This window comes from Gobius niger (assembly GCF_951799975.1).
Source record: "Gobius niger genome assembly, chromosome: 10".
Classification (NCBI taxonomy): domain Eukaryota; kingdom Metazoa; phylum Chordata; class Actinopteri; order Gobiiformes; family Gobiidae; genus Gobius; species Gobius niger.
The window spans coordinates 33,538,405-33,553,702 of record NC_136861.1 but is presented as its reverse complement, the minus strand read 5'-3'; the positions used below and the strand labels follow the sequence as shown (position 1 = coordinate 33,553,702).

General features: G+C 43.5%; 1 protein-coding gene across 1 annotated transcript in view; it reads right to left on the bottom strand.

Moving 5' to 3' along the window:
* The window catches only part of LOC306969637 (E3 ubiquitin-protein ligase SMURF2), a 67,366-nt gene that overhangs the window by 27,449 nt on the left and 24,619 nt on the right, over positions 1-15,298 (bottom strand). Inside the window, exons 2-4 of the mRNA XM_079565323.1 lie at positions 8,201-8,239; positions 5,908-6,016; positions 780-913 (exon numbers count right to left, since the gene is read on the bottom strand). Of these exons, the coding sequence (XP_079421449.1) occupies positions 780-913; positions 5,908-6,016; positions 8,201-8,239 (282 nt within the window). The remainder of the gene's footprint in view (positions 1-779; positions 914-5,907; positions 6,017-8,200; positions 8,240-15,298) is intronic.

Sequence of the window (15,298 nt, the reverse complement as noted above, 5' to 3'; positions counted from 1 at the left end):
GAAGTATTTTGGACTTCTATGGGAGGAGGCAGGCGTCAGAAACCCATTTACACTTTGTAATCAAGTGGCTTTGTGGCACAGGGCTACTTGGCCGCTACACAAGTATCAACATTTTTTGTAACAGAACCCAGCCTTAATCAACACTCCAAATGTGTAAACAACAGCAGCATCCAAGCACAAGCGCGACAGCCTTAGACTGATGAAAATGATGCGGCAGCAAGAAACAAAACCAAATAACAAAATAACAAGGCAACAACACACTTACTAACCTGAAGAGAGGACAGCTTCACATAGTGACAGGTCAGATAATCCCGGGCTACTTTAGTGTTTCATTTAGTTTGACAGAAAGAGCTGTCCATGATGTGGTAAAAGTTAAGCCTTGTTCTGCTTCTTGTTTGCAAAGGTGATTACAAAGGTATCCTCAGTTGCTCAGTAGATCTAAACAAAAGCGGCATCTCTCAGTAAACACATGCAGCTTCTTCATCATGCGTGTTGTGTTTTTGGGGCGATGCAGACGGTGTTCCTTCTGCAGACTCTTGCCGACAGCCAAGTTCACCGAGGGGGCCGAAATACTTACGATCAACCTCTTAAGATTGTTTTAGCGCGAACAAGAAGAAGGTGTGGTTTTGGTAGTACAGTACACATTGTGTGCTGAAGATTGAGAAGAAGCTTTTTAAGAGAGAAACGAATCGTGCTGAACTTTATCAACCCAGCCCAGTCAACACTCCACGGTCAGAGCCGAATGAGCAGACAGACAGACAGACAGACAGAACACTTACAGCCTGTGTCTTTAAGGCGGTTGATGGCGTTGGACAGAAGGCGGACACAGCCCAGGAAACCCGCGCCCTGTTTTTTATGGATCTTCTTATGGTTCCACACGCTGATCGTAATGGAGTCCGACTTTCCGATGTATCTGAAAAGAGAAAGCAGAAGAAGCGTTTTGTTTTTAGAGAAGACAGTTTATCTCGAAAAAGGGGGGAACAAGCCCAATGAAAGGAAAGCAGAAAACCCCGCCTCAGTCGACCTAGTTTTTTTTTAAGTTTTTTTACAAGCGACGCCCTTTAGCCACAAGGTGCAACAGTTACACATGAAGATGACGGTTTTGTTTGGACTAACTCTGTTCTATCCCCAGGTGGAAGACCGGGCCCTAGGTGTGTACAGTTGTGACTGGTGCTCATGCAAACTTCTATAACATGGAAGCCGCGCCATGTACGCCTAACCGTGCCGTGCCGCCCCAGCGCGCTTGATACCATCGCGCCCCGTGTTGTGCACATCTGCTCCCACGGGCTTCCCCTGCCCTCCGCCCCCTCGGCCTAAATCTAATCAGCTGTTCACTTTGGCACGGCCCGCATCCCTCTGTAATTATCATGCCTCGTACTAAAGGGATATGAAACAATGGGCTGTGAGTAAGACGTCTGGACACGCTGAGCCCGCGCCAAATGCCTGTCTGGTCCGCCGGGTCCGACAGACGTGCACGGGAGGGGGGGGTTGGGGGTTGGACATGACGACAACCCCGGGCCCAGTCAGCTGGACCGCTCCCCCCGCCGCCCTCGTAAAATTCATTAGTCTGGAGAACATTTTCGGAGCAGACAGGGCCGATAGTGCAGAGGAAACAGTGGGAAAAGTGGGAGTGAAAAACGTTCGGTTTCAGATGGGCGATCTGGAGCGGGGTAGGGTTTGAGGATTGAGGTCAAGACATTAAAACATGTTGCTAGAATCATGGATATTATCTTTTTATGAAGATGAATTAATGTACTTGGCTGCAGAGGAGTTATGGGCAGCATGTTGGAAACTTCTGAAGAGTCAAAAGGCAAAATATTTGGCTTAGAAGTCTTAACTTCTATGGTAATGTTCCTCATATTTCCTCATTTTGGATCCATGTGCCCCTTGTGAGGAGCTTAAGCATTAAACTTGATGAACTCAAATACAGGATAGGGGTCAGTAGGTTACTTCTTATCACAAAAAGCCATAAAGCAGAACTTGAACTACTTTTGACGAGTAGCTGTATGAATATCAGTTGTCTACTTCCCAACCTTTTTTGTCCCATGTACCCCTTGAGGCACTAATTTATACTCCGAGTACCCCCTAACTCAAAGATCCTGCCAAAATCTTAACAAATTAAGCAACTAAACATGTATTATTCAGTATTTAGTAGATTGTAATATTCAAAATACAGCAGAAATACTCTCAAAGTCAAGCCTTTTACTCAAAATCATAATTAAAACTAACTGTTCTTTGAAAGTAATATTGAAACTATCTCTTTCCCCTCCTTTTTAAATCTGAGGTAAGTCCAAGTACCCCCTGCCAAGTGCTCAAGTACCCCAAGCGGTCCCCGTACCCCTGGTTGGGAAACACTGGTCTACTTTATTATGCCACTGGAAGCTCTTGCAAGAACAAAAATTCTAGTATCAACCAACTTAAAAGATACTTCTGGCCTGCTCTCCTTGTCAAAGACATAGAACATGGCTCAGCATGCAGCCCACTATACAGATCAGAATAGTAATGTAATGCGCAAACTTGTCTTACTATTCCCTGTTAATGTCATCAGAGTTGTAGAGAAAACAAAAAGATCAGACTGGCAAATTTCAACAGGTTAAAGGAATGGTTAAGTAAATAAACTGTATCTACTTTACATTGTAAAGGCAGCATTTGTGTGTGTGCTGCATGTGCCGTTAGTATGTAAATATAGCACATTTCTAAAGAGGAAGGATCAGTCTAGATCTGTGCGGTGTTTTTTCAACGTTTCAGCATCAAAGTGTAGTTCCAGGGAAAACTATACTAGTCCATTTTAGCTTGAACATGTGCATTGAGGCTTTCTCTCCACGAAGATTCACTTTGGACAAGTGTCGGCCCACATTCAGCTCTGAGCAGCTTTGTCTCATTTATGCCCCAAGTCAGTATTGGACATATTACACTACAAAAAGTAAATATCAAGCATTGGCTTAAATGACTTGAATTGAGGAAATGTATCTTGTTTTGAGCGGTCTTCACTCATTTAGACACTTTTCCTGATCGGACCAAGTTTACTTTGCTTGTTTGAGGACATTTCAGACCAGTTCTAGGGTAAATCTCGCTTGAAATAAGAAAGTAAAATTGCCAATGAGATAAGACCAATTTTCTCACCCCATTGGCAAAGAAAATGACCTGAAATAAGGACGAAATGTATCGAAACGAGTCAGAAACATCTCAGAACAAGTGAAATAATCTGGGACAAATGCCCAAGAACTTCTTAACTAGTCAAAACAACTAAAATTTGGATTATTATGCTCAAATTGAGATGTTTATACTGATCTAGTTAAATACTTTTTGCAGTGTAGGGCTGGGACAAAATATCGGATCGTATTGCAATACTTGTTTTTTCGTGTTTGGAGGCATTTTTATCCTGCACTGCTTTGTTTTCCAGTAACAGTTTCACAAAACTTAAACCTTGGACACCTGACAGTTTTCTTTTTACACGTTAAACACATGACTTATCATAATTACTTACTGTATGGCACTACGTATTGGATCGGCCCCTGAGTATGTGACCATTGTCGGATCGTGACCAAAGTGTATCGTCCCAGCCCTGATAGATATTGTTGAACTTTTCTGCTCCACTGCCTCCACAGACTCCAGCCCTGAGCTCACCTCAGCGACCCGTTCGTCTGCCTGCTCAGAACAGAGCCATCATTCCTCTGGCCTGACAGCAGCCTGTGAGCCGAGCAGGTGTCTCACTGAGGCAGCTCTGCCAGACGTCTGACCTCACCCAATTAAACCATCTCCTCCGCAGACGAGCACCTGAGAGAGCCCTTCAGCCCCTCGCGCACATATTTACATCTCAGACACGCGAGCCAAGTCTGGAATGTCCTCTGCATCCATCTAAAAGTATCTGCGCTTTGACATCTTCCACTATTCGGGAGGGATGGGCCCGTTGAACGTGGGAGACGGGACCCCCGTATCCCTGACAACCAAACAACCAAACTGGACTGGAAACTCTCCCAGCTGCACTCACACTTAGCCTGGAGTTCTTTCCAGGTTACCAACACAGCAGCAGCAGCATCCATCTATGGAAGAGAAGCCAGCCAGGTCTGCGCGGGTGGGAAGGAAATATGATTTGGGCCCCCAAAAAACAGCCGCGGCGGACATTTTTAGACCACTGGCTGCGTCTTGTTAGTTACGTCATAGATACAGACGGCATCTCTGGGAACGACTGGAGCCGCCGCAGTCAAATAGCTCCGCGCACCAGACCTACACGGGCGAGTTAGTCTGGGCACAACGCGGGGAGCTGCATAAGGAGGCGGGACTTATGAAGATGAGCCAATCAGAGGGTGTGACGCAAGCAAACCGAAAAGAATCAAACATGGCGGCGCAATAGTGGCTCGAGAGAAGAGTTTTTTCTCAAGAAAACAGTCGGGAAAAAACACCAGTCCAATTCTAAAAGACTCATCTGAATTTGACGTAATCTCTGACCAGAATAATTATCACAAACAATAAGAGCTAGTGGTTACATATAGTAGCATCGAGCAGAGGATGCTATCGAGACAAATTACTACCACGTCTTTGTTGATGTCAGGCCAAGGCTCGACATATTCAGAGTCGTCAGTTGCTGAATGAGCCAGCGCAGGCCACAGAAGCACAATACTTCACAACTAAGCAAGCCCCACATTGACGCCTCCGAATGTCAGGGACATCAACGCCCACTTCAGTCCGTCCCGGTCATCTTCACCGGTGCTGCAGCTCCATGAGGAGCTCGTAATGAGCATGTGCAAAGCAACGAGTTTGAGAAATAAAACTCCTAATAAAAAAATAAACAATTATTAAGGGGCAGGAGAGCTGTAAACTCACAGAGGAGATCAAGTTGAAGTTAGACTTCTCTTTCACTATTTTTTTCCCCCGCTTTCTGAATGTGAGGGACAGAGAGGCTGAAAAACCTTACGGCAATGAGAGCGGCAGAAGCTTAATCGGGTCGTGAGAGGGAAACATCGAGGTTATATTGTGTAAAATATTGACATTTTCATTGAAATAAAGTCGGGGCAGAAAGACGCCCTCGGAGCGAAGAGAAGGATGTGGAATGTTTCCAAACGATTAGAACAGCAACGTACTTCCTGCGGAGTGGAACGGGGTGAACACGGAGAATGTGGGGACTGGCAGTAATGCTCGCTCAGTGAGCTCTGATAGGCTCGGGTGACTTTTTACAGATACATCTCTTCTGGTGGTGGAAGCCCAGAGTGACTTTCTTTCGATTTGAAAGAAGTGGGTCTGACTGGTCAGGTCTAAAGGAAGAGCAGCTATTTCAACCTCACAAATCTGAACATAAATAACCAAGAATGCTAACCACAAGGTTAACATAATAACGTGATGCTACATAATTATGGTTCGCTTCAGTGCTGCATTTTTTGCTTCTACTTCACAATCTGCTTCATCTTCAATTGCAAGAATGAGACAAAACATTCATAAGGAACTGATTTTGACTCGACGTAATTTGAGTGTGCTACATTTTATATGCTCATAGTCCGCCAGGAAAAGTCTAAAAAAGGTCTTCTAACAAGAAACATTTTCAATTACCACGAGTGCATTCTCATAAACTGCAAGAGTCTGGACCTCCCCAACCAAAACAATGGACTAATGAACGATTATCTTTCTGCAAACATGAGAAGACACACAATCAGAGACAAAACAAAGTCACTTTGAACCATCAAGGACTTCTAAACATTTAGAGTCCACAGCGGACTAGAATTTATTTTATTTGTTTTACGACAATTGTTGTTTTAGCCTCATTTTCTGCTTCAATTTCTTGTGGAGAAAGGAGGTGGAATGTGGGTGTTTTTCCTCTGTTGTTCATAAATCTACTTTACTAACAAGTGAAACATTTTATTTATGGCACATTTAATCTTAGCCCAGCACAAGCACACAGATCTAGACACTCACAGGTCGTAGTGTTGGTTCCACTTGGGGTCGAGTGTGTTCCTCACGGTGTCCGTAGAGTGGCATTGTCCCGAACCATCCACCACCACTTTGGCAAAGGGGTCAGGGAGGCCTGCAATGCAACACATCACATCAACTGCAACAAAATATGCATGACTGGACTCGAGGGCCAGACCATTTACGCTTTTTTGCACAGTATTTGTGGGTCTGTAGTGAGGCTGAACATATTCGGAATAATATCAAATCATACAGTATTGTAATTGTGATTTTGATCTTTTTTTTGTTCCGCGTATACATTTAAAGCACAGCCAGGAACATAAACAACTGAGAGAATCCTGAAATGTGAGCTTTGTTTGTAAAGGTCCAAACTACAGGGTTAGCTGCTTTTACAGAGCTCTTCAGAGGAAATTACATGACTGAAATAACTGCAGCTTTTGAAATATGCCAATTGCGACCATTCAAATTGCGATTTGCGAATGTATTGGCAACCCTTTAAACCTGATGGCCCGTCTCTTAACCAGAAATGGCACTGTCGGCAGCGCCCGTCCCGGAGACACTCGGTCCACAACAGGAGGAGCGTGTGGGCTGCGTGTTTGCTCAGCTCGGTGGCGCTGGAATGGCTGGAATGGGCACCACAGAAACCACCTGAGCGAGCGGAGGACCTTTAACGCGCTCGCTCACCATGACAGCCCGAGCCAAACAAACCAAAACACACACACACACACACATACAAAACGCCCACCGCTCTGGACACGTGCACCGCCTTCTCCAAACAGGCCGTGCTCAGACTTCAACCTCTTAAGGGGTCTGAGTTGTCGCCCGTCTGCCTCTCAAAATGCTTCACCTTCACCTGCGGATGTCACTAATTTAGCAGCAAGCGCATTATTCTATCTGTGCGTCATGTTTGCGTACGCCATGTCAACTTTATTAAGAAGTCCCAAAGCAAAAAATAGCTAAAAATCCTCCAGCCAGTTAGCCACCGGGCCTGCTCCTGGTGCAAACATTTACTGAATCAGTCAAAGTATCAACAACCAACTTATTGGGAATTTTGTGTTTACTCCAGAGCCGGGCTGAAGGTGGGCGGGACTGCTTAGCTAGCAACACCAACACCAACACCAACGCACACTTGGAGAAATAAGCAATTATCATTTATACTAAAGGCCATGCTTTATCTTGATCTTTTAATTGTAGTAAAGTGAAATCCATCTTGCTCCCTTGCAGTGTAGTATATTTGCAAACATTTATAGATACAGACGGTATCTCTGGAATCGCCCATATATGGTCGTGTTTGAAAACAGTTAAGGGGGAAAACAATTTAGCGAAAAATCGAAACTTTCTTTAATTATTCAAAAACTACTTTAACAAATGCTGAATTATGAACATAGTTTCTACTAAATAAAGATACAAAGACATGGGGAGGAGCAAAGTGGTTCAACAGCCCATAAATACATACAAAACAGAGAATGCTAACATGATGCTACATGTTAGCAGCGGGCTAATGCTAACGGTTAGCTAGTGCTAGCTACAACTCCCGTTTTTTCACTTCTACTGAACAATCTGCTGTGAGAAAATGTCCATATGGGCCCGATTTACACTTGACTTTACGTATATGTGATAAATAAGTTCATATTCCACCAGAAAATGGCTAAAAAGAGGGAAAATTGTGTTTCTCTAAAGATAATATTTTCCCCCTCGGTGAAGCCACGCCCCCTTCTATGACGAGATGCCGTCTGTATCTATGGAAAAAAAAGACCATAGCTACAAAACCCAGAGGTGTTAGCTGTGTTAGCAGGCAAGTAGTTGTTGCTAGCATGACAGTATGGATTCACTTTGCTTCCGGAAAGTTGTGAAATGTGCTTTTAAACTCACCCTCGTCCCGAACCGAGAAATCTGAATTCATTTGGTAAAGGGAGAATGAATTTGGACAAATTTAGTTCAATTTAGCTAGCTCCTTCTATTATGGTCAAACAAGTTGTTCTTCAAAACCCCTGTACCAGATTTTTTTTTGTTTAAAAACAATAATAGAGGAAGTGTAAAAAGTTGTAACTGTTTATGAAGCATTTATATCATACTTTGTCACAGAGAGGTACATGTTTAACAGCTATTAGCTTTACTGTGATGACAATGCTAACAACAACTAGCTTGATTGTTTTAAAAAAAAGCTTTAGAATTAGATTCACGTTTTTTTTTATGTTTTTACAACGAAAAGAACAAAACATTTCACCAGCCCTCCACTAAAACGATGAATAAATGATACACATGCATAAATAAATAATGCAAAGTTGAAGTTACTTACGGAAAAAGTCCTTCTTTGCCAGGTTCTTGGCGCAGAGAACTGGAAAACACAAGAAGACGGCGTCCATTAACCCATCAGTCAATCATTTATATTACTGTTTATTACTGTGAAACAGCACGTACACTTCCAGAAGTGCGAGTGACGATAACAGCCTGTGGTAAGAACGCCATATTGGCCAAAGGAGAGCTGTTGTGAGTGTGTGTGTGTGCAGAGATGACAAGTCTCTCTCGTCAACCTGGACACCTACAAGTCCTCTAAGTTCAAGTGCTCATGACTCACCGGCCACTCATCACGAGGGAGGATGACAAGGCACTCTAAGAAAACCTTATTATTTCAACATTTCACTATAATCCCCCCCCCCCAAAATACGCATTGAAGTTACAAAACTTACAGCACATTACGCCTTATCTCAATTATGAATAGTTGTGGACTGAGAAAAATCTAAAACAATTGCCCCAATGGTTTGTTCTGAAAACCTTTGGATCCATTTGGGTGTCTGCCTTCCTCTTCTGACAACAGCGGGATTACAAAGACTCATTGCGACACTGCTATTAGCATCAGGATGTTATAAGATGGGTCTTTCCACAGTCAGCCCAATGCCGGGTCAACCTGGTTTGTCGAGCTTTTCCATAACAAAGGCCAGTGCCAAACCGGTCTGACCAGTTATACGTTTTGGGACCGACCTCTGGCTGTGGCCAAAGCGCTGACCCGTGTCTGATGTGACGTGAACAGACTGTTGACCTCTGATTGGCAATGAGAGGTCATCATACGGCTGTTCTAAAAGGAGCTTTTGCCAATATTAGCATTTAGCTGCTGTTAACGCTGGTGTTAGCATCACATTTGCAAGTTGCTAACCTTCATAGTTCGTAGTTTAGCCGTTTCTTTTTTGTTTTATTACAGCTTGGTACCTCTGAATGATCCCAGAAGGCAGCATTTGTCCACATAGATCGCGGCGTGCGCGGTTGAGCCGTGCTATAGAATAGTGTGTGTTTGGGGTGAGGCGGAGGAAGTGCTAAGCTCGTCTCTACTTTTGCGATAAGGTTAGCTTGCTGTTTCAAAAGTGGCGCATCTAGCGCTGCAACGTGGGAGGGCAACCTTTCCGGGCCAGCAATAGCTGAAGGCGGCTTGAAAGTGTAGAATGATGGCGCTATTGTTCACATAAAAGCATTTGGACTAGTACTGACTAATACCATCGAAAAATGGAGGATTGCTATCGTATCATTCAATTAGTAACATTCCATCCCCAAGGCTAAGGCAAAAAATAGATAAATAAATAAACATGTATTTAGAGCTAGGTGTAAGAAGATTTAGGGCTAAGACATTTATAAAGGGAACAACATTCTTGCTGAGGATTAAACATTATAACTAACGCTAGCTAAAGATAAAGTAATAAGTGACACTTTAATGGTTAGTGGAAGGGCATTTGGTAATAGCTTATCCTAGTATCCCATTCAGAGTGAGAAAGGATGTGGACAGGAGCGGGAGACAGGAGTCCAAACATGCTCGGCAGATGAGGGAGAGTGTGTGTGCAAACATCCCGGAGAATGTGCTGCGTCCCAGCGAAAGCCGGCCCATGTGTAGAACATCTGGCGTGCGCGGCTCGACCCGACCCACGTGCACTCTCGCAAAACACAGACGGGGCACCGCAGGGCCTCGCCGCGTCTGCCCCGCTAAACTGACATTAATTATTAGCAGGCCCGGCAGAGTCATGTCTGCGATGAGCAGGGGTGGGCTGAGGTAACAGGTGAAGGTGACGCAGATGCATCATGGAAGACTTTGATTTGGAACAGTGAAGTTTACATAAGGTGAAAAGATCCCTGAAGACGAGAAACTTACAAAAAAAACAGAAACATATTCAACAACAAGCATTACGGTTTTGTGGCGACTATGCAGTTGATAACATGTGCAAGAGAAGCTATACGTTAGCCTCCTAGCATGATTGGCTTATTTCAGAGGCGGTCAGAAAGTAAATCTACTTAGGTACTACAGTAAAGTTTTGGAGGATCTCTACTTTATTTGGATCGAACTTATTACTTTTACCTCACTACATTTAAAAGATTAATATAATACTTTCTTCTTCACTACATTTCCAAACAGGCACCAAGGAAAAAGGTATAAAGAGGGGGTATTCTGCTTTTTTCAATCACATAGCACCAGTCTATATCACACTACAATGATGACCAAACCTTCTGTTGGTCTGTAAATGCAGTAAATTAGAATAACTGCCTTGTATAAAATGTCTCTCTCAAAATGGCTGTAGCGAATGTCTTGAAATAGGCCTCTGTCTCTTTAAGAACCTCTGACCCTTTCAGACACGCCCCCTCCACACGCTGTCTGTGGCATCAGTGGGGAGGGGGTTCTGCTGAGGAGCAGTGGTTGGTTACTCGGCTGGTGACGAAAGCTCGGAGGCGTCTCCAGGAGGTGGGGGCATTCCTAGGAGGACTTAGGCAAACCTGTCCCTAAAATGGCCGCCATCAGAGTTTTACAGATTACTCAAAAATACGTGAATGCGCCAAGGCAACACTTCAGCCATGTTTGCTCCCGTCATGTTGCCGAACAAGACAGGAATTTGGATGCGATTGTCATCATGTGTATTACTCTGATTTGGTGTTTCTCCAAATACTCCAGTATTTTTCTACAGCAAAATACTTTCAATCAATATTTTTATGAACATCACCATCGTTTACCTCACGGTCTTTGTCAGTCTCTCAACAGGGCGACGATACTGTTGGGTAAAGTGTCCATTTCACAAAAAGACATTGGATCCCATTTCGGTTTAGGATATCGGTTTAGGGTTTTTTTGTTAAGTGAGCTAAATTCACCCACAAAAACAGAAAGTATGGAGCTCAGGCGGCGAACACACAGTTAGGAGCCAAGATGGTATTTCAACATTACAGAGGAAAATGACTACTTTCCCCTATATACTTTCTCATAATGTCTGCAGATTTGGTCCAACAGAAAAAACACATTCAGAATTAGACTTGTCAAGCATATGAGAAAACATAAAAAGCCTTTGGAGAGCGACTTAGAAATAGGCTGGAAAGGCAATGGTAGTGTCTAAGTTACAGACCGGAGATTTTGCACTTTTGTTTTAACTAAGGCTGTCAATAGATTATTTTTTTTAATAGCGATTAATCGCACTTGTGAAATGCGATAAATCGTGATTAATCGCAGTTAATTTTTTTCTAATAATTATATTCATTTTTTATGTTTTATCCAACATAAAACACTTACATTTAAAGCATGTGATTACTGATATCACATTTCATTGACCAAATCCACAGTTTCATATTTATGTGAGAAGCCCAACAGCTGATAACCAGGATCTTCAGCCATTTCTGAAGATCCCGGGATTGATAACTCACTTTTTAGAGACATTTTCTTTTGTGCTGAACCTTTAGGACAGAAACTGCAAACTTTTAGGTTCATGAAATAGAATATAAGGACATTTTTTATTTTATTTTTTGAAATAGGATGATTAAATTAATCGCGATTAATTTAATTAATCGCGATTAATTATTTTTGCGATTAATTTGATTAATCGCGATTAATGTTGACAGCCCTAGTTTAAACATGGCACAAGAAATGAAGCTGGTTCTTTTGGGACTCTTCTTTTGGCAATTATGAAAAAGAACATTTGCACATTGCCACAACTTCCTGCATTTCGGGGCTGTTTTAACACTTTCTTCAGGCTTTACTGGTGATTGCACACAAAAAACATTCACTAATCATACACATACAAGATCAACCTACCAAGAACTTTTAAAACCGGCTAATCTTGACATCCCTAGTTGCAAAGTTTCCTGTTTTTTGTTTGTTTGTTTGTTTGTTTGTTTGTTTTTTAAAGAGCAAGTATCGGTATCTTAAGACCGTGTTTCCCACCCAGGGGTACGGGGACCTCTGGGGGTACTTGAGCACTTAGCAGGGGGTACTTGGAATTATTTCAGATAAAAAAAAGAAGGTGAAACTGAATAGACTTTCAATATGAATGTCAAAGGAAAGTTAGTTTTAATTACGTTTTTCAGTAAATGGTTTGATTTTGAGAGTATTTTTGCTTAATTTTGAACACAACACACTGTTAAATACTCTATAATATTAATTTAGTTGGTCACTTTGTAATAATTTTGCCAAAATCCTCAAGGTAGGGGGTACTCAGAGTATAAATCCACAACTCAAGGGGTACGCGAGGCAAAAAAGGTTGGAAACCACTGTCTTAAGATCCCACTCGGCGACAATCCCTCAAAAGCAACACAAGCCATTTCCATAAAACGCCACACTGACTGCGCTGAACTCGCACCGCCAGGCCGACGCAATTCCGTGACACTGAGCGAAGTTGACAGCAATCTCAACCTCATGAGACGGAGAACATCATAGCCGCCGTCAGAGGAGCCATAAATCAGCTTGAGGTCTCGAAAAAGAACGCAGATCGACTGAAGATGTGCAACTCCGAAAATGGCAAGACATCCATTCTGAAAGCCCAGACAGGAAGTCGGGTATGACAGTTCGAATGAGGCCTTTGCGTGGAGTGGGACGGATCCTGACATGGCCTATGGAGCCGGGGGAAAAGACCGCAGAGGAGGGAAGGCTGCACTGCAATTACACCTATATGCGCCGCGCAGGAAAACAGCCACAGAATGGCGTTGCGCTGGCAGAGGGAGGAAAATAGAAGGGAAACCGCCGGAATGGCACAGGCGCAGACAATGGTGGTTTTCGTATAGGAGGAAGTGGATTTAACGTTCAAAATGCGGTGGAGGCAAAAATGCTAATGCAGTGTAAATGGAGAAAAACTTGGCTGTGTGCGAAGGGTGGAAGGAAGTTCCGTTTTGGTTTAGCAGTACTATTGTGCAGCGCTAATTTGGCCATACATTGTGCAGCCCGAGTAGCAATTAGCAGGATGTCAAGAGAGTTGTTTTTAGGTGAAGCAATGTTCGCTGAAAACAACAGAATAATCCTTCAACTGGGATTTCTCGTGCATAAAACCTGAAAACATTTAGTTTAGCATTGATATTTTCCTTTTCATACCTTGAAATAGTATCTGTTTAACCCCTTAACTCCCACCTGAACCGAGCACATTTTCTCCAGTTTGAACCCCAGTCCAAAAGCTTCTGGAAAAAAGCTGTGAAAATAGCAACAAAACTGAGACGAAAACAATGATGGAAATGTGACAAAAAAGTGACGAAAAATTGATGAAAAAGTGGCCAAAATGTCACAAAAATCCATCCATCCATTTTCTTCCGCTTTATCCGGGGCCGGGTCGCGGGGGCAGCAGTCTCAGCAGAGATGCCCAAACTTCCTGATCCACACACACCTCCTCCAGCTGTTCTGAGGGGAACCCGAGGCGACACCAGGCCAGCTCGGAGACATAGTCCCACCACCGTGTCCTGGGTCTTTCATGAGGCCTTGTCCCACTAGGACATGCCTGGAACACCTCCCGCGGGAGGCGACCAGGAGGCATCCGGAACAGATGCCAGAGCCACCTCAGCTGCTCCTTTAGACGTGGAGGAGCAGCGACTCTACTCCGAGCTCCTCCCGGGTAACTGAGCTCCTCACCCGATCTCGGAGGGTGCGCCCAGCCACCCTGCGAAGGAAACTCATTTCGGCCGCTTGTATTCGCGATCTTGTCCTTTCGGTCATGACCCAAATCTCATGACCATAGGTGAGGGCGGGAACGTAGATCGATCGGTAAATCGAGAGCTTTGCCCCGACTCAGCTCCCTCTTCACCACGACAGACCGATACAGCGACCGCATCACTGCTGACGCCGCACCGATCCGTCTGTCGATCTCACGCTCCATCCGCCCCTCACTCGTGAACAAGACCCCGAGATACTTGAACTCCTCCACTTGAGGTAAGGACTCCCCACCGACCTGTAGAGGGGAAGCCACCTTTTTCCGGTGGAGAACCATGGCCTCGGATTTGGAGGTGCTGATCCTCATCCAGGCCGCTACACACTCGGCTGCAAACCGCCCCAGAGCGTGCTGGAGGTCCTGGTTCGTTGAAGCCAACAGAACAACATCATCTGCAAACAGCAGAGATGAGACTCTGAGGCTCCCAAACCGGACGCCCTCCGGCCCCTGGCTGCGCCTAGAAATTCTGTCCATAAAAGTAATGAACAGAACCGGTGACCCTTTTGTTTGTTCTGTCACAAAAATGTCACAAGAAATTGACCAAAAATTGACGAAAAAATGACAAAAATATGACAAAAATGTGATAAAAATTCGACAAGAAAATTGCAAAAATGTGACAAAAAAAAGACCAAAATTTGATAAAAAATTGACGAAATAATGAAAAAAATGTGACAAGAAATGACAAAAATGTGAAAAAATTTGCCAAAAAAATTACAAAAATGTGATAAAATAATTTACAAAAAATGTGACCAAAAAATAACAAAAATTGGAAAAAAATTTGACAAAAAAGTGACAAGAAAATGACAAAAATGTGACAAAAATGAGTTGAAAAAACCCAACAAAAAAATGATGGGAAAAAAATCTGATGACGTGAGGAAAAAGATTCTCTCGGTTCAGGCGGGAGTTAGGAGGTTAATACTGCAGTTTCAGGTTTCTCCAAATCTTTCATGAAAAACATACAATTGCGAAACAACAGAGTAATCACAGTATTATTCAGAAATCTCGCTGCACTAACATGAATGAACACCAAAGTTGGAGTAGTTGTTTTAACAGATCATTTCTATTGTGCCTGGCGGTCCATAAAGCTATTTCTATTTTTCTGTTTTAAGTCACGGGTGCTTGAACTCTATGGGACCCTCGCTCTGGAACACTGGCTCATTTCTTTGAATGGAAGTAGTCTTAGTTTGGTAACACCCTGGATTCTCATGGAGGAGATCGCAATCTAGAAATGAGATGAACATCAAAGTCCACGCACGGACGCTGCAGCGAGGCTCGGAGATACGGATCTATAGGGTTCTGAGAGTCAAATGTGCGAAGAGATTTCTGCATAAATCAAAAGCAGACGCCGACGTATCGTGTACAGGCTGCATGTGACGCAACCCTATCCATAATTTAAGGAATGAGATGCACATCCATGAAGTCTTAAAGTGGACACGTGTTTATCTCATGATTTATGGGTAATATCTCTGGCA